Source organism: Puma concolor, chromosome D2 (assembly GCF_028749965.1).
Source record: "Puma concolor isolate L17-30 chromosome D2, mPumCon1.1.hap2, whole genome shotgun sequence".
Lineage (NCBI taxonomy): Eukaryota > Metazoa > Chordata > Mammalia > Carnivora > Felidae > Puma > Puma concolor.
Genome location: NC_141677.1, coordinates 12,743,822 through 12,765,561, shown reverse-complemented (window position 1 = coordinate 12,765,561; position 21,740 = coordinate 12,743,822). Strand labels below are relative to the sequence as shown.

Here is a 21,740-nt window from a genome sequence, read left to right as displayed (position 1 = left end):
CCATGGTCAGTGCCAGGAAAGTGCCTTTGTTCCTTCTGGAGGTGAGGAGAGGGAAAAGAAAAAAAACACGGCTCATCTTCAGAACTGAGTTAGGAAACTCCATTGCTTGCGGTTGAAGAACAGTTTTCTAGAACATGAAAACAATGTCCAAAAGGGTGGTTTGGGGTCCCTGGTAGAACGATTTTTTAATTCAATAAGCCCCTAAGTCTTTTGTGGGAAACAAACCACCCCTTGTAACACTGGGGGTGCCACAGATTTTGCAGATTTTTTAAAAGAGTTTTATTTATTTGAGAGAGAGAGAGAGAGAGAGAGAGAGAGAGAGAGAGAGAGAGAGAATCCCAAGCAGGCTCCACACTGTCAGTGCAGAGCCCAATGCAGGGCTCGAACTCACAAACTGTGAGATCATGACCTGAGTCAAAATCAAGAGTGGGACACTTAACCCACTGAGCCACCCAGACACCCCAAGATTTTGCAGATTATTAAATGGCTATCTTCTCATTGTGAATCACCCCCCAACATTAAATCTCTTTATTCAAAAAGCATACTCTTTTTTATGAAAAAAATTTTATTTTCTGCACTGATATTTATACAACTGTAAACTCAAGGAATCATCCAATACTTGTAAAAATCTGGGGGGAACAGTTAATAAGCACCTTCAGTGGTTTCCACAGTTTAAGAATTTACCATCTGAAAACTTTTAGAATGAATCTAGTAGAATGAATAAAATAGTTATAAAAATTATACAAAATCATGACGAACATTTGATATAGAGGGCTTGATATGGAATGATAAATATAAAAAGGTGAAACTAATTCATGGGGCTGGGCTGGATAAAAGACCCACACGTTCCCCAAACTGCGTGATTCTTGGGAATGTATTTGGCTCTCAGAAGGAACTCTAATCATTCAGGGCAAGGCTCGTTCCCGGTCCAGGCTCCATTGTGATGCCACAGCACATGAGGACAAAGTGAGGAGGGGATATGGGCTGGAGGGGTGATGAATGTACTGAGGTTTGCAGATAAGGGAAGGACCTCTTCCCCAAGGAGAAAAACAGACGAATTCTTCCACGTCCTCAAGCGAAGGTGTCCTTTGGCAAAATGTGCCATTTTCTCTTTGGAGAGTTTTTCTTCTTGCCGTTGCTAAATACCTTCTTCTCCCCTTTCCTCTTGGGTTTTCCACTCCTGCTCCTGACCAACCTCTTTGTGACACTTTCTGCTGAGCCTTCTCTGCGCCCTTACCCCAATCTTTACAGACTCCATCTCCTGATGCCCCACTTTCAATCCAAAATTCCTACTGTTTTGCACCTCGGGACGGCAGCTGATAAAAAGATAACACTAGCTGCTCGTATGGCCAGGAGATGTTTCTAAACAAACTGTAGAAACATAAACATGAAATGTGGCGACAGTCCCTTTAATTACACCAATGAGCAATAACGGGTCTGGGTCAGGAGTATAAATACTCACTCTGGCCCTCGTAGGTGGGAACACAGCCAGCAAGAGCCATGAACAGAGGGGGAAACAAACGAGACACGGGCTCATGCTGACTGACTGTAGGTTGGCTCTCACCAGTGGAGGTGGGAGATGAAGGCCTATAGACCCGTCACCACTGGCACCAGCCCCCAGTGGGGCCATGCTGCTCAAGAGACCAGATGCTCGGATCCAGGTGCTTTGGGCAAAGTGGGATCGTTTGGTATCCAATGCTGTAATTTAAGGCACATCCAAGAATCCTCGTCCTCAAAACCTGACTCTACGTGTTGAAATTCCTACCACTGGACACTCCTTTGATTGAAGGGCTTGGCCTACCAAGGGCTGCTGCCGAAATGCCAGTAACCTATCTGGGAGGGAATGCTGATGATCGACCATACATATCCACATGGCCCTAAGACCAGGTGGGTTTTGAACAAAACGGCAGGGCTCGCTCACTATGATGGGGGCCTTGGGCAGGATGCAGGTGGTATAGAACTTGGGAGTAAAAAGCAAGGAGCATGAAGAGGGAAATCAGAGCACCAAGAGAAAAAAAGAGGGGGAGCGTTAACTCCCTCCTTCATTCACGGCCTTGCCCAGGTGGCCCTGGCTGGTGCGTCGGGGAGTTAACAGGATGGTGGGTGTGTCAGAGTGAGGCTGAGCTTATAAGGCCACAGGGGGAGGGGGCAGCTCAGGCCTGGGCGGGCCCTGCTCATCACCAGGGGGATAAACTGGGGACAGTTTCCAGAACACTGGGATGGGCACATAATCCGGAGTCGGGGTTTTCTGTCTTTGTGGAGGGGGAAGGGGCTTTCCCATTCCAGAAGCCGGGGGCATATGTTTTGGGGGAACAGTGAGGGGAATACTGTCGGGGCTCAGGCTGGGTAGGACCTGGGCCTGATCGCCACCAGGTCAGACAGTTTTCAGTCTGGACCCTTTCAAGTAGGGTGACGCTGAGTACCTGCCGAGGGAATGAGGCCTTCTTGTCTTCATTTCCGCTCGATGCAGTCAACTCCCAGGGTGTTGTCAGGGCAACGGCAGGTCCTGCTTCCAGGGGTGGCCAAGCAGAGGTGGGTGCAGCCACCATTGTTCACCGAGCAGTAGTTGTGACCTGGGAAAGGCAGAGGTCAGTCCAACAGCCATCTAAGAGAAGAGCCCGCCCATCAGTCTCCTTCTCGGTTTCCAGGAGACCAAGCGTGTGGGTGCTTCCAGAAAGGGAATCCTCACGGTGATGGATTTGCCAGAGGGCAAAAACACTGATTTCTGAGTTGGGGACTGTGCGGATTTACCATGAACGTTATCGATGGTCTCAGGGAGGGTCTTCCGGCTCTGGTTGTAACACGCAGCTGGAGTTTTCAAGCACAGAGGGCTCTCTGTCTAGCTTGTCCACTCGGCTTTGCACTGGCCTCGGGGAGGTGGGGAGCCAAGGGGGGTGAGGGAGGGGAGAGGTCTCCCAAGAGGCAACACAGCAGGTCCTGGAGCCAGGCTGCCTGGCTGACTCTCCTGCTGCACCACTGTGAGCCCTGTGACTTCGGGCTAGTGGCTTCCATGTCCTTATGCATAAAATGGGCACACAAATAGTACCTACCTCATGCGGTCGCCATGAGGATTAAGCGAACTAGCGAACACAAGGCACTTAGCACACCGCGTTCACATATGTAAAGGACCCAGCTCACGGTAAGCACCTTGTCCGTGTCTGTGATTATTATTAGAGGTAATTACTATTGTGGCTGTTAGGCCAAATGAAGGGACCCTTAAAGCCACAGAGACCGTAACACGGATGTTCCTATTTGGAACCCAGAGACCACATACTTCTAGACCCAGCCCAAGATTCAATACTCTTCCTCCCCCTTGTCCACCATTTCCAGTTCATTGCCTAATGTTTCCTAGGTATTGACTTGGCTCACTTATTAAACAATGCAGGCCCTCGATGGAAGGGAGTGCGTCTCGCCTGCCATGTGACCAGGGCAGGTGGAGGCCCCACGGGCAGCAGGCAGGGTGGAGGCGTGGAGCCACAGAGCATCCCTGGCCCCTGAACGGCAAGAGCACGGGGGCGTTACCTTGGGGACACTGAGACAGGGCCGTGGTGACACCGTACAGCCGGGTCTGCTTGTGGGGGTGGAAGGTATCCGTCTCTTTGGAAATGGCAAGATCTACAGCAACCACAGAACTCCTACAAAACACCAAAGGGCAGCAAATAAAGACACATCTGGTGGCTCCAACCTTCTGTCTACTGGGCAGCGTCTTCTGGGGTTTTGGGGATAAACTGGAGGCCGTGAAGGGACACGCTGGGCTCACTTCCTAGCCATCCTCCCCTCCTCCTGTGGTGGGAACAAGCCTGCATTTCTCTGGTCTCTTTAAAAAAAAAAAAAAAAAAAAAAAGGACAAAGTTGAGCTAGCTCTGCCCCTCAGCTCTAAATTCCAGGCTGGGAAATCGGCTTTCTCTCCAGATGCCCGTGGCCACAGCTGCTTCCTCCTTTTTGCAGGAAGGGGTGGTCAAGAAGGGGCTGTGGGAATGTCGCAGTTTAAATAGAATGAAGTGGGGGCACGGGGTAGGCGGGGAGCCCGCCAGCCAAGTGAGCCTGGGCCAGCTCCTGGGGGAAGAACAGACAGGCTCATGAAGTCCAAGTTCACAGACTTGAAGCTGCCCATCCGGGAGCCCTGGGATGGTAAACGGCCCCTCCTGGCCCCCAAGGAGCCCGACCCTCACCCTCCTACGCCCTACCCTCCTGACGGGCGGAAGGGCGAGGCAGAGGGCGGGTACCCTGGAAGGTCAAGCCGAGAGGCCACATGGGAAGGGCCTGGCCTCCCCGAGACAGGGTGGCAGGCTCCTGCTCCCCCGCCACAACATACCCCGCCCCCACCCTCCCCCCTGCCCCCCACGCTGCAATAGCTCACATACATCTTCCAGTCTGTGTAATACAGATGCTTCCCATAGCTCGTAACAGCGAAGGGATACTGGAGCCCTTCGAGAACCTTCCGTCTGCTCGGCTGCCCGGGCTTCAGACATTCCACCCGACTGGTGCCTGTGTGGAGCAAAGACAAGCCGTTCATAGAAGAAATGGCCCCTTGGTGTCAAAATGAGGAATGGAGGCAAGGGTGACAGAAAGTCAGCCTTACGATGACAGATCCCAGAGAACACACATGACTTGCTCTTCAACAGCAGAAAGCGGTCTCCTCATCCTGCCTTGCCCCTCTCACTGGTCAACACCCACCTCCGCTGGGGAACCCATACCTGGTTCCCATGTGGTCTGGGCAGAGGACCATTCCTTGTCCCGCCCATTCCCAGAGCAGCTGGGGACCCGGTGGGAACAAGGACGTCTTCCAGCTCTCGCTCAAGTCCCTACCCCCCCCGAAGCCTCCCAGGCCCTCCCTCCCTGCAGTCAGAGCTCTTAACAACTGCTAACCTGCACCTCGGCTGCAGCCCTGCACAGCCTCCTATCAGTGCCTACACTGGGGCCAACTCACGGCTTGCATTTTGATTTAATTATGCGTGCTTCCCTCCTGTGGTACAGTCCCTGCACCGCCCCCCGCCCCGGCCATTAGCACCTGACAGTATTGGGAACAGGGCAGGTACTCCACAGGCACTCGAGGGATGACTGACCTTGCTCCCCGACTGAGCCCACATCCCTCCCCTGAGGGACACCCCAGGCCAGGGGCTCACATCAGGACCCCATGCCTCTCTTCCCTGGCTCCACAAGTCTTGCCCGAGCCCTTGGGGAACAGATGCAAGTGACAGGATGGAAGTCACAAATTGCATAATGCAGAGATAATAATAGGATGAGAACAACTCTAAGGTCAGCGAACTTGTTCTCAAAGGGCCAGACAGTAATTAATTTAGCTTTTGTGGGCCAAGAGGCACAATCGAGGACACTATGGAGGCATTTATTTATGGAACCTTTTAAAATGTAACATTTAAAAATGTAAAACCCAGGGGTGCCTGGGTGGCTTAGTCAGTTAAGCGTCTGACTCTTGATCTCGGCTCAGGTCATGATCTCGGCTCAGGTCATGATCTCACGGTTCATGAGTTCGAGCCCCACGTCAGGCTCTGTGCTGACAGCATGGAGCCTGCTTGGGATTCTGTCTCTCTCTCTTTCTCTGTTGCTCTCTCTCAAAACAATGAATAAATCAAAACCATTTATAGCACCTGACTCATACCAAAACAGGCGGCTGGCTGGATGTGGCTCACGGGCTAGGATTGGCTGACCCCTGATTTAAAGATGGAACACTTGCCCTGGACACCATCAAGCCTATAGAAACCATGCATTTCAGAGCAAAGACAGGCAGCTGATTTTTGTGTAGGAAAATAAAACAGGTATCTTATACTCTCTTCCCCATAACAGATCCCAGCCTACAGTGGGTGAGAATAACTGTTTAGGTTAAAAGGAAAAAGCACTGTTGCAACCCCAGCAGCCAGGCGCAGGGCTCTTTGTCACCTGCGTCCACCCAGCAGAGCTGAGCCGAGTAGGCATCGAATGTAAGCCCGTTGGGCAGGCCCAGATCATCCTGCACCAGAATCCTCCGGTTTGTGCCGTCCATATAGGAAGTTTCGATTTTGGGGCTTTCTCTGTTCCAGTCTGTCCAATAAAGGTTCCTGCAGGAGGAAAAGGAAGGGAAAGAGGAACAACAAAGATGTTAAAGATGGATAAGAAAAATTTTATTTAAAAAAAAAAAAAAAAACTTTAAGAGAACCCACAATGAACACATTAAAACCCAGGATGGCTAAAAGGGGTCTGGAGGTGATAAGACACCTTTTCCTTTGCAGGAGATACTTGGGTTTGGTTCTTGGTTTGAGTTTGGTTATTCTGGTACTAATGACCTCACTTTCCTTAAACGTAACTGATACAGCGTATCTCCATAAAGCTAAAAGAACAACACAAAACAACACACACCCGAGATAAACATCTGGGGATTCCTACATGCTGTCACTACACAGGGGTGCATAGTGGACCCAGGGGCTTGGGCACAGAAGCAGATGTTGATAGAGTTGGTGGCTGAGGTGTCTGCCATAGGGGGGGAGGTGGCCAAGTGGCCACAGAACTGGGGGTGTGGTCTCACGGGGAAGGAATCACAGCGTGAGGTGCAAAAGGTCTCGCAGGTAAGATTTAAAACTAACTGTAGGGAAAAGAAAAAAAAGCATTGATGTGATGACAAAACCCCCAGGAAGGGGTCTCCAAGGTGTCCATGCTGTGTGGGTCTCAGCCCCAGGGGTACATTTATGCCACTTGGACACCATTCTGGGGCTGGTACAAGGCAAGTGTTTATCCACATTCAACTCGAATGGAAATACCCAATTTCTGAGCTGTGAACTTAGAAAGTCCCTTCCTAAGAGATTTACAAGTAGAACATGGTTGATCAAGTCCATGGTCACAGGGAACTGTAATAAATGTTCTGGCATTTCACAGTGCATATCTGTAAGGCACCAGCTGTAGACCTGTTCATCCTGGAACTCATTCACTTCAGGAGACTGATGCTGGCATTAGAGCCTGACATTTGAGAGTATCTGAAAGAGCAGTTCCAAGTCGAATAGATTTACACAGATTTACACAAAGATACCCTCTCACGGAATCCGTTACGATGCCTCTGGGATTCACCAAGTCAGTCTCAAACAGCACCCGGCGCTGGGTCCCATCCAGCTTTGCAACTTCTATTCGATCCAAGTGAGAATCAGTCCAGAAAATGTTGCGGCCAAGATGGTCGAGGGCAATGCCTTCTGGGCTTCCAAGATCTAGAATCAAACACAGCATACTTCTGGGTTTTTAAAGCAACTTAAGATTAGGTTTTGTGGATTACTCAGTGTTATTCCCCTCGGTGTTCAATCCTTGCACTTTGGAAAAACAAATGGGAACATGAAATGCATGTTGCTGATCAGATGAGCCACAGTCAAAGTGACAATGTCACTCATTCACTCGGCGGACATCTCGTTATGTACCAAGCCCATAATGACGCCTAAGTGGTGGCCCTGGTTTCCAGGAACTTGCAACCAATCTCAATTCAGACTGAGTTTTGGTTTTATGGGAATGTGGAGGGAGACACTAGACTTAGCCTGGGGAGACCTGGGAGGGATTTCTGAGGGAGACAACACCTTGTAAAGCTGGCTCCCCCAGGACCCACAGGAGTTTGTCAGGCAAAGATCCTGGATGCGGGCTTCCACGGAGTGGGAGAAGATTGGATACAGCATAATTTTGTATGGCTGGAGTCCATGAGGACGGGAGAGTGCCCAGAGATGAAGTTAGGATGCCCGTGTTAAAGAGCTTCGAGCTTAACCCGCAAGCATGGTGGGTGGGGGGGGGAGCATAGAAAAATGCAACAAATCCATACACCTTGTTCATTAGTTATTGGGGGAATAGGGTCATCTCAGAGGAGTAACTGCAAGAAATCACAGCTGTTACTACTTTTGCACAGGTATCAGGAGTACAAAGAAGGGGTGTCAGTGATCGCATATAGCACTCCCAGAAAGTCCTCACTAGGTTTTAAGTAACTGATTTCCAAGCCAGGGCTGCCACAGAGTAAGCCAGCCGCAACAGGAACCTTCAGAGCCACAGAACTAATGGTTTCCGGACTATAAATAAAAGCAAACGAAACATCAGAACCCCACCAGGGTTTTAGTAGTGTCACTTAGGATTCCCTCTTCTCTATTGATCAGAGAACTGAAGGTCACTTAGTATGGCTGGAAGTGTAAGCAGGAGGCAGAAGAGGCCAAGGATGAAGCCATCCTACCCGAGGGATCCTGGATATGAGGAAATCATGCCCACATGCATTCTTTCATCAGCGTGGAAATGGTTCAGAACGTCCGCTCTCTCGTATCAGCCTCCACTAGACTCCTAATATGACCATGACCCTGGATGCTGGAAACACCACAGCCCCGTCCCCCGGAAAGGACCCCAGCCAGAGGCAGTTTATTAAGAATTAGAAAAAGCACTCAAACAAGATTTTTGTTATTCAAACCAAAGTAGAGATTTGTAAAGTATGAAACTGTTTCCCACGTCCCTAGAGGTGAAGGGACAGCGAGCCTGACCTCCAAAGACCCCTTCCGACTTTCAGACAAAGGTAGAATAAATCATTCTGGGGGTGTATCTGGAATGAGCACATTCTCTACCAGGACACCAGTCACTCAGACACACAGACAGAAGAGTGGGGGAGAAAAGGCTGTTCAGTGACAGTACTTTGCAAGATATCCAGAGGAACCCAGAAACTCTATGTCTCTCTGGTTCCTTATCAACAGCTCTGATCCTGACCTCAAACCCAAGAGCAATCAAACCTCCTCCAACCAGGAAAACACTACTTTATGAACTATCATGCCAAAGGAAAGATCTGGAAAGCCTCCCCCTTTACTGTGCAGTCAGGGCAATTAGGGAAGACAGCAAGGCAATATATTCCACACTGCTGATGTCAAAAGGAAACAGATGATGATCCTGATTAAAGATGTTTGGTTAGGAGTTTAACTCAAGGAGAGAAAGAGAAGCTTAGGATTCAGGCTGCATGAACTAGAGAGGAGATACATACCCCCTCTTCCACTCACTAGGGATGCACCAACCTGTACCACAATGAAGATTTAAGTGGAAGTTTCTTTCTCCTTTATTTAAATATTTTAAAAATTATTTTTCAGTAACTATTTTTATTTGTAAATAAAAGAAAATTTATTCCCAGTGATCTTTCTTCTACAAAGATCTCATTCTAGTTTAATTCTGTGTTTTCACAGTGGACTTTTGGCCTGGAATGTTTCTTACTGTGCTTAAAGCTTTCTTGGATAATTATCAGTTCCAGAAGCAACAGGAAATAGCAATGATGACCTATTCCCCTTTTCCACTGGGTTTTGAAGTCAAATCACAGACAATAGCAACAACATTTTTAACACACACACACACACACACACACACACACACGATGCAAAAAGGCATTTTCAAAATTCTGCTCATTAAACGAAACCATGAAAACTACCAGACATTATTTAAATAGCATGTCAGCTTCCAGAAAAGGAGTCAGGGTCTATGTCCAAAGCTAGACATATTTAACTCAACCTCAGCCTGGTTCCTGTTGATCATCTTTTGTGAAGGAGCCAAGAAAGGAAAAAAACTGCCCCATAGGCACCCTTCCGGAACATCAATTATTAGAGAAACATTAAATTGGAAGTGGGAAAAGTGACATGCAGCCCCAAGTAAAAAGAAATACCGAATGAGGCTCATACATTTTGAAACCGTATCTTTGATTTCAGTGTTTTGCAGAGGAAACAAGATGATTTTATACAACTATCATTGGCATAACAATGTCTTTCTTTTTCTTTCTTTCTTTCTTTCTTTCTTTCTTTCTTTCTTTCTTTCTTTCTTTCTTTCTTCCTTCCTTCCTTCCTTCCTTCCTTCCTTCCTTCCTTCCTTCCTTCCTTTCTTTCTTATTTTAGGGATAGAGAACGCAAGCAGGGGAGAGGGGCAGAGGGAGAGAAAGAGAGAATTCCGAGCAGGCTTCACGATCAGCACAGAGCCTGATGCCAGGCTTAATCCCATGACCCCACCCTGGGAACATGACCTGAGCCAAAATCAAGAGTTGGATGTTCAACCGACTGAGTCACCCAAGCGCCCCCACGATGTCTTTCGATTGAAAATACCTGCAAGTCAGCTGCTGAGTTACTGACTTAGCAACATGTAATATTTGACCTTTTCAGTAAAGGTGAATTTGTACAGACCCTTGGATTTTGGCTGTAATGGTCTTTAATCTTGAGAAAACATATCCACATAAAATAGTCATGACTTGTTGAATGTAGGCATTATAATAACACATAGAGTTCTTGACCTTAATCAACCTCTGTAAGTTAAGGAGTTGAGGTTAAATGCTGAGGGGTAGGCTGTGCCAAAGCGTCGTGCACCTCATTACCAGTAATGCAACTGAAATTTGAGGAATGTCTATGGAAGCCCAGCCTGATTTGCTGCACTCCTCTGACACAGGCAATCAGGACAGGTGCCAGTGGAGCTAAGGTAGAAAAGACATCTCCCCACCACCACCACGATGTCACAGGTTGAAGTGACAACTTTTGACTTGAAAACTGTCTTGGGAATAGACAACTATCAGGGACAATATTTGCCAATATGCTTGTAACCCTCCCAACTTTATGATCATCTGCCTGTTGCTTTTGGGGAAATCCCAGTGGAACATACCATGGGGCAGGCATTCTGAGAATCAAGTCTAGGCTCAACAGGCAGAGGAGAAATGCATATCCAAAGTGGATGGTGGAGTTTGGCCCTTACTGTTCATTAAAACTGGGTACATAAGCTTTTAGAGAAAGGCGTGGGCACTTACCTGTTTTAACTTTATTCATCTTAGGCCAGCCACAAGTCCCAGCTAAGGTGTTCACGATTTAACAATAAGTCCTTGGAGGACTTTCCAGAGAAGGCTGGAAAGGGTGGCATTGAGGCCAAGGACCCAGTCAGCCTCAAATCACCATATCCTGTATGCAATCATACACCCACTCCTCTGCTCTCTCCCAGGAACCCTTTGGGCTTCCAGAAGCCAAACCAAGAAAGAAGAATGGTATTTGCTTGCCCACCTTGCCGAATGATGGTGGTTGGCTCTCCGCCATGCAGACTGGCTCTCCCAATGGAAGGCTCACTGATGTCGGTCCAGTAAACCATCTTGTCCACACAGTCGAAGGCCAGGCCAATGATGACTTTATCCTGGAAGTGCAGACCAGCCATAAGAGTGGCCCACTCACTAGCATTTGAGTGACCAGTGATGGTGGGAATCTTCCGCGTGCTTCCTGGCATCCAGACACCTTTATTTTATGAAAGGTCTTCAAGTCTTTAGTCCATTTAAAAACGTTTATTACTGAGCTGTAGAAGTTCTTTATATAGTTCAGCTAAAAACTTCTGTCGTGTGTGTGTGTGTGTGTGTGTGTGTGTGTGTGTATTTCCACTCATTATGTAGTTTTTTTCAGTTTCTTTTTGTTGTTGTTGTTTTGGGTTTTTTCTTTTCTTTTTTTTCTTAATGGTGTTTTTAACAAAGCACAAGTTTTAAGTATTTATTAAGTTCAATTCATGATTGCTTCTCTTATACTTTTTCTACATCATCTAAGCAACCTTTGCCTACCTAAAGATCATTTTTTAAAAAGACAAATATTGGAAAGGAAGAGGTAAAACCACTCTAAGACAACTTGATTGTTTCTGTAGAAAACCCCAGGGAATCTATAGAACTAGTATAACTATCAGTTAAATCCAGCCAGGTTGCAGGTACAATGGCAATATAAAATGCTATTTCTACATACTAGCACAAAATAAAAAATTTAAGAGAGTAATGTTTAAAATAACATTCAAAACAAAGTATTTAAGAACAAATATTTTTACATGTGCACGATTCTACACTAAACGCCATAACACATCACAAAGTGAAATTAAAGAAGACCCAAATAAATGAAGAGATAAATTAGTTGAATAGATTGTAACATTTAATATTGCTAAGATATCAATTTCCCCTAAATAGAGTTAAAGATTCAATGCCATCTGTATCAAAATCCCAGTAGGCTTTATTTTTCCCTTTGGTAGAATCTTGCAAGCTTACTCTAAAATGTCTATGGAAATGCAAAGTGAGGCAAAGCAAATATATGAAGAACTCCTACAACTCAGTAACAACAAATGACTCAGTTACAAAATAGGCAAAGGATATGAGTAGACATTTTTCCAAAGAAGATACACGGATGGTCCATAAGTGCGTGAGAAGATGCAGATATCGCTTGTTGGAGAAACACAAATCAAAACCACGACGAGGTAGCACTTCATACATATTAGGATGACTAGCATTAATAATTAAAAATCATAAGTATCAACAAGGATTTAGAGAAATTGGGATCTTTGTACCATGCTCACGGGAATGTAAAATGGTGCAGCTAAGGAAAACAGCATGGCAAGTTTCTCAAAATATAAAGAAAACATACACAGAATTACCATATGATTAGGAAATTCCAGGTCTGGTTCATCCTTAAAAAAAGTGAAAGCAAGGACGTGAACAGACGTTGGTGCATACATCCCCGCAGCAGCAATATTCCCAAATGTCCATTGAAGGATGAACAGGTAAACAAAATGTGGTAAATCTATACAACGAAAGATTATCCAGCCTAAGAAGGAAGGAAAAGTCTGGCACGGCTACAGCATGGATGAACCTTGAGGCCATGATGCTAAGTCAAGTAAGCCCCTTCCACAAGGATAAATACCAGATGGTTCCAAATATATGAGGCACCCAGAGGAGTCAAATCCATAGAGACAGGAAGCAGACTAGAGGTTGCCAGGAGCTGGGGAAGGAGGGAGTTATTATCTAACGGGGACCGAGTTTCTGTTTGGGATGATGAAAACAGTTCTGGAGATGGATGGTGGTGACAGTCACACCATCACTGAGAAGTGGTTAGAAATGGTAAAAACAGGGCGCCTGGGCAGCTCAGTCGGTTAAGCGCCCAACTTCGGCTCATGTCATGATCTCGCACTTTGTGAGTTTGAGCCCCGTGTCGGGCTCTGTGCTGACAGCTCGGAGCCTGGAGCCTGCTTCTCTCCCTCTGTCTCTGCCTCTCCTCTGCTCACACTCTATCTCTCTCTCTCAAAAGTAAATAAAGATTTTTTTAAAAAATTTAAAAATGGGAACAATACACAAGACACAAAATAAAAGAACAGTGAGTATCTCTCCTATTGTATCAGTGCCCTCCCCTCCACCGGCCCCACCATTTTCTGCTTTTCACAGCCTCCCTTGACATTTAACCTCTTCCCTTCATCGTGGGCGACAATGACTTTCACAGGGAACCCAGCCCACTCCCGCTACGTGAGCGTGTGCTTGAGAGGACACAAAATGAGAAGGATGCTCACCCTCAAAGGGATTTGTGTGTCAGTGAGGGAACAGGACAATACAAAGATCACTTATTCGTTCGGCAGGTATGTTCTGAGTGCCAAGCACTGTTTTGGCTCTAACACCACTGTGAAACAAATACCTCCATGAAACAGGTGGATGGTTTCTGGTCTGGCATGCTTATGTTCCTAGTGGGAATAGATACATCAGATATGGAACATATACACTGACACATAATGTATTGAGCAGTACTGAGTGCTATGGTGAACACAAAGCAGGATAAGGGGGCAGAGAGCAGTGTGGCCAGGGTGGCCAGGTCAGGCCTCTCAGAGAGGTGATGTGCCAACAGAAATCTGAGTGAGGCGAGGCAGTGCACTGCAGAAGGGTCTGGGAGGGACAGGACTCCAGGCAGGTGCAAAGGTCCTGAGGTGGGAATGTGTGTGGTGTGTTGAGGACCAGCCAGAGGGTCAGAGAGCTGAAGCTGGAGAGTGAGGGGATAGTGGCAGGAAATGGGATGGAGGAGGTGGCCAGAGGACAAAGGAAGAACTGGATTCATTCTGTGTGAAGGAAGAGCCCTTCAGAGGGTTTTGTGCAGGAGAAGAACACGAATCCAACTGAGGCTAATTAGAAGGGGATTTGAAAAGCGTCTTCACTCCTTACGGAACCTGAGGGCCGCCCCCCCTTCCGCCCCACTGCTCTGGCAACACTGACCCAATCCCGCCGGAAGCCCCCAGGTCTCACTCAGGTCTGGTTTCTTGGCGAGAGGGGGTCAGGATCACAGATGAAACAGAACAGCTTTTCAGAAGCGTCCAACCCCTAACAGACAAAAATTCCCCAACTCGCAGAATGCATCTTTGATGCTTTGAAAAGCTCTAAGCCGAAGCTGTTACCACCTCGGGGCAGATTTGAGGATCCTGAGGTGATGGTCTGCCAAACACGAGCCACTGTACTGAGCAGGAAGGGCAAGGTCAGACCTGGGAGACGCACACAGACCAGATCTGCCAACTCGTGTGATGCCCCACCCAAGGGGTCAGACACCACAGTGGCCTCTCCATGGCCTTCCCGATTCTGCTCCTGCCCTCCCAGCTACACAGGCGGCTCGGGAACACAGTGGCCCCGTCTAGAGACGGACACCTGCGGTCACGTGGAATCAAGAGGCTCCTGCGTCCAGGGGTCAAGCCCCCGTACTGGTCTAACTACACCCTGCTTGTTTTTCCGGGTCGCTGAAGCAGAAGCTGTCGCCAAGTGCACTAAGCCAGCACTCACCGGGGCATGAAGCAGCGTCTTGGCTTCTGACTTCTGCATGGTGCTTCCTTCCAGGGGGAGGCGCTCTATCTTCCCGGTCTGAGCAAAGAGTAAGTGGGTCCCAGGTGGCAGAGGGATCACAGCAGTGGGGACAGAGGGTCCGTGGTGAATCGGGGGGGCCACTGTACTCAGACCTAGGTGGCAGGAGATGTCAATGAGCAAGGCCTATGTGCAGGAGGAGTGCACACAAACACACACACGGGGTCACGCCAGCTTCATGGCACCACAGGCGCACAGCTACTCAATGCCCATTTGTATCTAAAAGCACAAGTTGCAGAAAGACCTCAGTCAAAGGGCATTTGTGAGGAAGAGGAGGTGGGGCATGAGTCTGCCATTAAAGGTCACTTGAAAAAAAATGGCCTGGACTTCCCCGAAATAGAAATAGAAATAATGCGACCATTCACGTCCTGCTTTGGGCACGGGCCGCGGCAGTGAACCAAAACAGCCCCTGCCCACAGGGAGCTCACTTCCCAGTGGCAGGCACTAAGCTTCCCAATGCTGGGGGGACTAGCAGGGAAGCAGCCCCATGCACCCTGTCCCCGTGGTGGGCGAGGGTCACACCCACTGCCGTGCGGGAACACGCCCCTTCTGGGCTTTCAGGGACAGAACGAGGATCAGAGACTAATTCGCCCCCAGGTTCCGCTTCGCCTCCTAAATACTGACCCCAGTGCTCAGCACGACGCCCCGGCTCCCCTGACAACAGAGTGTCCCGAGAAGGGTGAGGGGCACAGAGTGGGGGTCAGGAAGCCTGGGTCCCAGACCCAGCCCTCCATTCCCTTGCTGTGTGGATGAGTCATGGCTCTTCCTGGGCTTTGTCTCCTGCTCTCTGAAGAGAGAGGGCTGGACCCGGTCGTTACTGGGGCCATTTCCACGTCTTGCTCCTTGTGCCCAGTCAGTGACATAAACCCATCTGGCTGACGTCTTTACTCTCTCTGGAGTTCATCCCTCCTCTCCAAACTCACTGCCAGCCCCTGAGGTCCGTTCCCTTGCAGCTTCTCACCTGGATTAGTTTTCAGCACCTGGACGGCCCCTCCCCTCCCCCACTCTTCTCTCGGCTTCCACAGTCCAACCAGCAATCCGTGTAAAACCTACATCTGGTGGCATCAATGCCTGCTCAAGACCTTCCCTGGACTTCCAGCTGCCCTCGTGATCAACCCCAGGCCCCTCTGCTGGGCATCTCAGATCCTCACCTCGACTCCCCTCCCACAGGACAGATACCCCTGCAATGTCTGTGAGCTCGCAGCCTGCTCCTGCTGCCTGGAATCGGCCTTTCAACCCCAGCCCCTCCCCCCCCAATAACTTGGTTCACACCATCTGCTCTGGAAAGCCTTCCCCAACTAGCCCCCCATGCCCACAGAAGCCAGGGACACCTTCCTCTGGGTCTCCCGGCCTCCTCCTCTCTCACAGAGCTCCTCTCCCTGCCCTGCACCTGTTCACCTGTCCTCTGACCTTCTGGGTGCCACACTGTGACTCCCCCTTCTGGACCCCCAGCACTGACCCCAGCATCTGAAGCTCAGTGAACGTTGGCCGGATGGATTAATGACCACTTCCTGCTCACTTAGCAGCCTCTTAGCAGCTTCCGGAAAATATCTGGTAGGGGGTCAATCCCTGATTATTAGCTGTATGGACAATGGAGATTCAAGGACTGACTGCATCTGATTTTGGTAACTTGTGACAGCTACCATTTCCTACGTTTGAGACAGAGGCAGGATTTTAGAGCCGGGATCCGTCCAAGAGACTGTTCCGCTCCTCTGCTGGGTGGAGGCTGAGGAAGCCGAGACTGAGGCCATTTGGGTCCCGAGCCGCACAGCCCCGCTGGGCCGCACACAGGCCCCTACTCCCCGCCCAGCGCCTCCCAGGGAAGGGCTTCGGTCGGCCTCTCCCAGGCCTTCAATGTCCCAACACCACAGACACTGGAAGGCCAGGCCACCACTGCAGGGACTGTGCCCCGGGGGACCCACAGCACACGCACCCTCTGCTGCCGAGAATCACTGCGGCCTGTCCCGCTGGCATCTGTACAGAACAGGTCTGCACAGGAAAGGAGAAGGGGTGTGAGGAGGGAGGGAGGAAGGACGGAGAGACGGAGGGAGCGGGGTTCATGCGAGGGAGACGGAGAAGAGGGGTGCAGAGGGCAGACACAAAGTGCCACCTGCGTCCTGGGCAAGGCCCCCGGTGACGCTCACGGTCCCCCAGGCCCTTCTCAGACACAAGCCCAGCACGGCGCTGCCCTCGGACTTACAGGGGGGCCTCATCCCGGGCCTGGTCCTGGTGCCCTCCAGCTCACGGCCGTCGCGATCCACACACCAGCAGTAGCCGGTGCTGCCGTGGCACTGGGTGGGCACGTAGTGCCCATGCTCGTCACACTCGGGGACGAACAGACCTGGCCGCGGTGGGTCCGCTGCCCCCGCCGCCCCGAGGATGTGTTCTCGCTCCAGCTGGCACCGCGTTTTCTCCATTTCTACGACAGAGACAAACGGAGGGAGACGGTCAGCTGTGTCATCGGTCGGTGCTCACCAGCCGTGGCTGCGGGACACCCATGCTGGACTCGGGCCCCCGGAGGCTGCCCGCTCATCACTGGGTTTTGTTTTGTTCGTTTTCTAAAACGTAAACTATCATCCTGGTTGAGGGATTTGACAGTCAAGATTACGTTTGCGTTTTCTTTTGTCTGCTAAGCACTTTTTGGTTTCAGTTTGTAACAACTGAGGCAGAACGAACACGCCATAAAATTATTTCAAAGTGAGCGATTCCGTGGCATTTCGTGTAGTCACGGTGAGAGGCAACCGCCACCTCTACCGAATTCTGATCCACTGTCCTCAGCTCCATAGGAAACCGTACACCTAGAAGCAGAGCACTGCTCTCTGTTTCCCCCTCCTCCCCGCCCCCGGCAGCCAGCAACCTGCCTTCTGTCTCCATGGATGGCCTCTCCTGGACACGTCCTATAACTGGGATCATATCACACATGGCCTGTTGTGTCTGGCTGCTCTCCCTCGGCACAATGTCTTCGGGGCTCATTCACCCTGTAGCATCCGTCAGTATGCCATCCTTTTCGATGGCTGAATACTATTCCACAGGGTGGTTACGCCACATTGGCTTGTCCATTCATCACCGGATGGACATCGCTGAAATTTGCTTTGGGAAACTTTGCTTCTCTGAAACTTGCCCTTTTTATCATGTCAAGCTGCTTGATTATCCACGTTGAGTCGAGGTCAAAGATGTGGGGAGACCAAACACCACAGGGCACATTTTCCAACAACTGTGTTTCATTTTAATGATGAGCTCGTGTTTGGCATGAAACATGGCCTCTTAGCCCTGCAACTCAGATCCCCACGTAGGGAAATACTTCTAGATCTTTGGGAATCGCCGATAAGAAGCTATGGCCTGGAATCAACAACTTCCCAATACACAGAGTTCTAGCTCGTTCCGAAGCAGCTGGAGTCCGGCCACCACAAGGGCCAGGCCAGCACCGCCCTCAGCCCTACAGTCTCCACCACACGAGCGATGCCCAGCCACCAGCAACGCTGACTGCTGACAGCCACCCTCCGGCCAAACCCAACTATGTCGGCTGCCTCTGTTTTCCAGGCCTTTCCATGTGCTGTGCATGGTGGGACACTTCCTCCTTGACCCTGCTTTCCCTTCCTCCCAGTTACTTCCCCCAGGAAGCCTCGCCAGGCCCTCCAGGGCTGGGTCCTGTGTGCCTCCATAGCTCCCGGGGGGGCCTGGGCTCACCTGCCCTGGAGCTGTGTCACACTAACAATGACACTGACTCTGTTCCTCGTTTGTCTCCCCAAGCGGATTCTACTGCATCATCCCTCACCTCCACTCAGGAAGCACCTGACAAGGGAAGAGCTCAAGGGGCTCACGGTCCAGAGGTGAGGGGACAAGAAAACACACTGTTACACTCTGTCCTGACAGAAGAGCCCAGGACAGGCCAGATCCACAGAAGACATCTCCTCCATGGGTCTCAAGGGCAAAGGGGTACCAAGGTGCTGTTTTGGTTTGTTTTTGTTTTTAAAGAGAGAGAGAGAGAGAATGAGAGCTAAAGGCAGAGCAAGAGAGAGAAAGAATCTTAAGCAGGCTCCACACTCAGCACAGAGCTGGATGCGGGGCTCAATCCCACAGCCCTGGGATCATGACCTGAGCTGAAATCAAGAGTCCAGGCGCCCCCAAAGTGCTGTTTTTTTAAAATGTATATTTATTTATTTTTAATTTTTTTACATTTATTTATTTTTGAGAGACAGAGACAGAGCATGAGCGGGTGAGGGGCAGACAGAGAGGAAGACACAGAATCCGAAGCAGGCTCCACACTCTGAGTAAGCTGTCTGCACAGAGCCTGATGCAGGGCTCGAACCCACAAACCGTGAGATCGTGACTTGAGCCGAAGTCAAACACTCAACTGACTGAGCCACCCGGGTGCCTCCAAAGTGCTGGGGTTTTTTTTTTTAATGTTTATTTATTTTTGAGAGAGAGCGAGAGCATGAGCGAGGAGGGTCAGAGAGAGAGGAAGAGAGAATCCCAAGCAGGCTCTGCACTGGGGCTCAATCTCAGGAACCGAGAGCTCATGACCTGGGCCAAAATCAAGAGTCAGAAGCTTAACTGACTGAGCCACCCAGGTGCCCCTCAAATGTTCATTTGTGACCATGTCTATACATGGCCTTCGCGGTGACATTCAGCACGCATCCTGCCAATAAACGTTTAAAGTACCTTTGTCTATGTTGCCAGGTCTCATGTTAGCCTGCCTCATGTGGTTCTTCCCTTGATCGGAAGCAGTGAAGGTGCCTGGAAAGTGTGTGTTAAACCTGGCAAGGGAAAAGTGGGTATTGCTTTCCCTTTTAGCCCTAGGGGCTAATACTAAAAAAAAAAAAATGATGTAGGAAGAGCCAAACAAAGATGCAACTAAGCCATGCGGTTGGGAATAAAATGTTGGGTCCTGTTCACTCTTGGACATAGAACTTATTCACTTCCTCAATACCTCCCGTGCGCACAGGGTTTTAGAGTTCCCGTACAAGGAGTCTCCGTTTACACGTGTTTCATTTAACTCTCTACTAGGATCCTATGCAACACGCAACTAACTGTATTTTTTTCCACTAAATGAGACCCAAGGCTCAGACAGGTGAAGGGCTCCCCGATCACAGCACGAGTAAGCAGCTCAGCTCAAGCTACACCGTGGGTCTTTGGATTCCTAGCCTAGCCCCCTGCCCCTCTGTACCCACAAGGCCAGTGCACGTACACAATGGGTGGGTTGCGTCAACAGTGACATACACAAGTGAGCTTAATACGCTCATGAAATCATCTGTGGCCCACAGACTCCTCTTCCTTCCATCACCATCTGTGTTTGATGTTGCCCTTCCAACTTTAAACCACACCTGGTGCTCTGCGTGCAATCAACCAAAGCAAACATCTGAGGAAGCAGAGGCAGCTCCATTCTACGAGGCTGACGGTTCTGCACGGACGTGGTGTTTGACCAACGTACAACATCTCAAGCGATCGGCAACTTTTACGGTGGAACTTTTAAGTGCTGTATCCTGAACTCATACAAAGGAGGGGAAAACCCCAGTTGTGACTCAGGAGATGGAATTTCAAGTATGTTTATGGAAAGCTGTGATGTCGCTGGGTTTCTTGGGATGGCTTCTCAGCCTGGCCACCAGGCAGTGGGAGCTGCTCCAGGGGCCCCAGCCCCCCATGGAGAATTTTCCACTGTGGGCAGGGTGAGGACGGGGTAATAACGATACATTTCCTGGGCCTGTTTCTGGCTGATAAAATGACCACTCAGGCAAGATTCCTTTCACTCATCTAGTCTGATCTGCGCGGGGGAGGAAGCAGTCAAGACCTGCTATTTATCCAGGGAAAAGCAGGAAGTCTGGGGTGACTTTCTCAAGGTTGGGGACAAAGAAAATGAGAGAAAAATGAAAGAGAAGGAGAAATAAGAAAAAAATACCTTTTTAACTTTCTTGACTTACATTTCATTCTCTCGCCTGATTACATTTCTTTCTCTGTGCTAATTCACATAGATAACTATTGCAGCCTCTGATATACTCCATGGGGCTGAGCAACTCATTTGGGGAGGCGCCATTTTTTTAGCCTCTTCCAGCCCCATCTGCCCCCAAGAGGGGCTGGCTGCTCCTGGGGGCTCTTCCACACACGGAGACTTATTTATAATAAAAATAATCTAACCCAACACCAGAGACTTTAAGAATGTCTTTCTTTTGGGGCGCCTGGGTAGCTCAGTTGGTTGAGCATCTGACTCTTGATTTCGGCTCAGGTCATGATCTCACGGTTTGTACGTTCGAGCCCCGCATTGAACTCTGTGCGGATGGTGCAGATCCTGCTTGGGATTCTCTCTTTCTCTCTCTCTCTCTCTCTCTCTCTCTCTCTCTCTGCCCCTCCCCCACTTGCATGCTCACTCTCTCTCTCTCTCTCTAACTAAATAAATAAACCTAAAAAAAAGAATTTCTTTTAAAAAGGGTTTTACTCGGGGCGCCTGGGTGGCTCAGTCGGTTAAGCGTCCGACTTCAGCTCAGGTCACAATCTCGCGGTCTGTGAGTTCGAGCCCTGCGTTGGGCTCTGTGCTGACAGCTCAGAGCCTGGAACCTGCTTCGGATTCTGTCTCCCTCTCTCTCTGTCCCTCCCCCGTTCATGCTCTGTCTCTCTCTGTCTCAAAAATAAATAAACGTTAAAAATAAATAAAAAGGGTTTTACTCAATTTTGAAAAAAATTGCTATAGAAAATTCTTTTATATAAAAAGTTCAAGGAACTTTTTTGTAAACCAAGAAATTACTCAGTCCTCATGTTCTTTGTTTATAAAACAAAGGAGATGAATTATAGAATTCTAGAGCTGCTTCTAGCTCTGACTGGGAAATGCAAGTTTTCTATCATAGGGTTTGATTGAAGTGAAGTGCACACTGAAACACAAACAACAAGACATATAAGAAATAAAAAGTGTACATTAAGTTGTTCGTCAGCTTTCTTTCTCTTAAACTGTATTATCTCCTCGATGTTTTCATCTTCTCTTGCAGCCCTGCTTTCTGAACTCTTGAATTGCCTTTGTGTCTACAGTTGTGTGATGTGTGTCTAGGTGCGAGATGCTGGTAAGTGTGACGGGTGCCACACGTGAAGAGATGTGATCAAACATCCATAGGTGAAGAGATGTGATCAAACATCC

General features: G+C 49.2%; 1 protein-coding gene across 1 annotated transcript in view; it reads right to left on the bottom strand.

Annotated features, from left to right (window-relative positions):
* Positions 1 to 545: 545 nt before the first annotated feature.
* The window catches only part of NID1 (nidogen 1), an 84,527-nt gene continuing 63,332 nt past the window's right edge, over positions 546 to 21,740 (bottom strand). Inside the window, exons 13-20 of the mRNA XM_086679614.1 lie at positions 16,821 to 17,039; positions 14,543 to 14,715; positions 11,001 to 11,127; positions 7,019 to 7,190; positions 5,899 to 6,056; positions 4,365 to 4,488; positions 3,523 to 3,635; positions 546 to 2,573 (exon numbers count right to left, since the gene is read on the bottom strand). Of these exons, the coding sequence (XP_086535740.1) occupies positions 2,452 to 2,573; positions 3,523 to 3,635; positions 4,365 to 4,488; positions 5,899 to 6,056; positions 7,019 to 7,190; positions 11,001 to 11,127; positions 14,543 to 14,715; positions 16,821 to 17,039 (1,208 nt within the window). The 3' untranslated portion in view covers positions 546 to 2,451. The remainder of the gene's footprint in view (positions 2,574 to 3,522; positions 3,636 to 4,364; positions 4,489 to 5,898; positions 6,057 to 7,018; positions 7,191 to 11,000; positions 11,128 to 14,542; positions 14,716 to 16,820; positions 17,040 to 21,740) is intronic.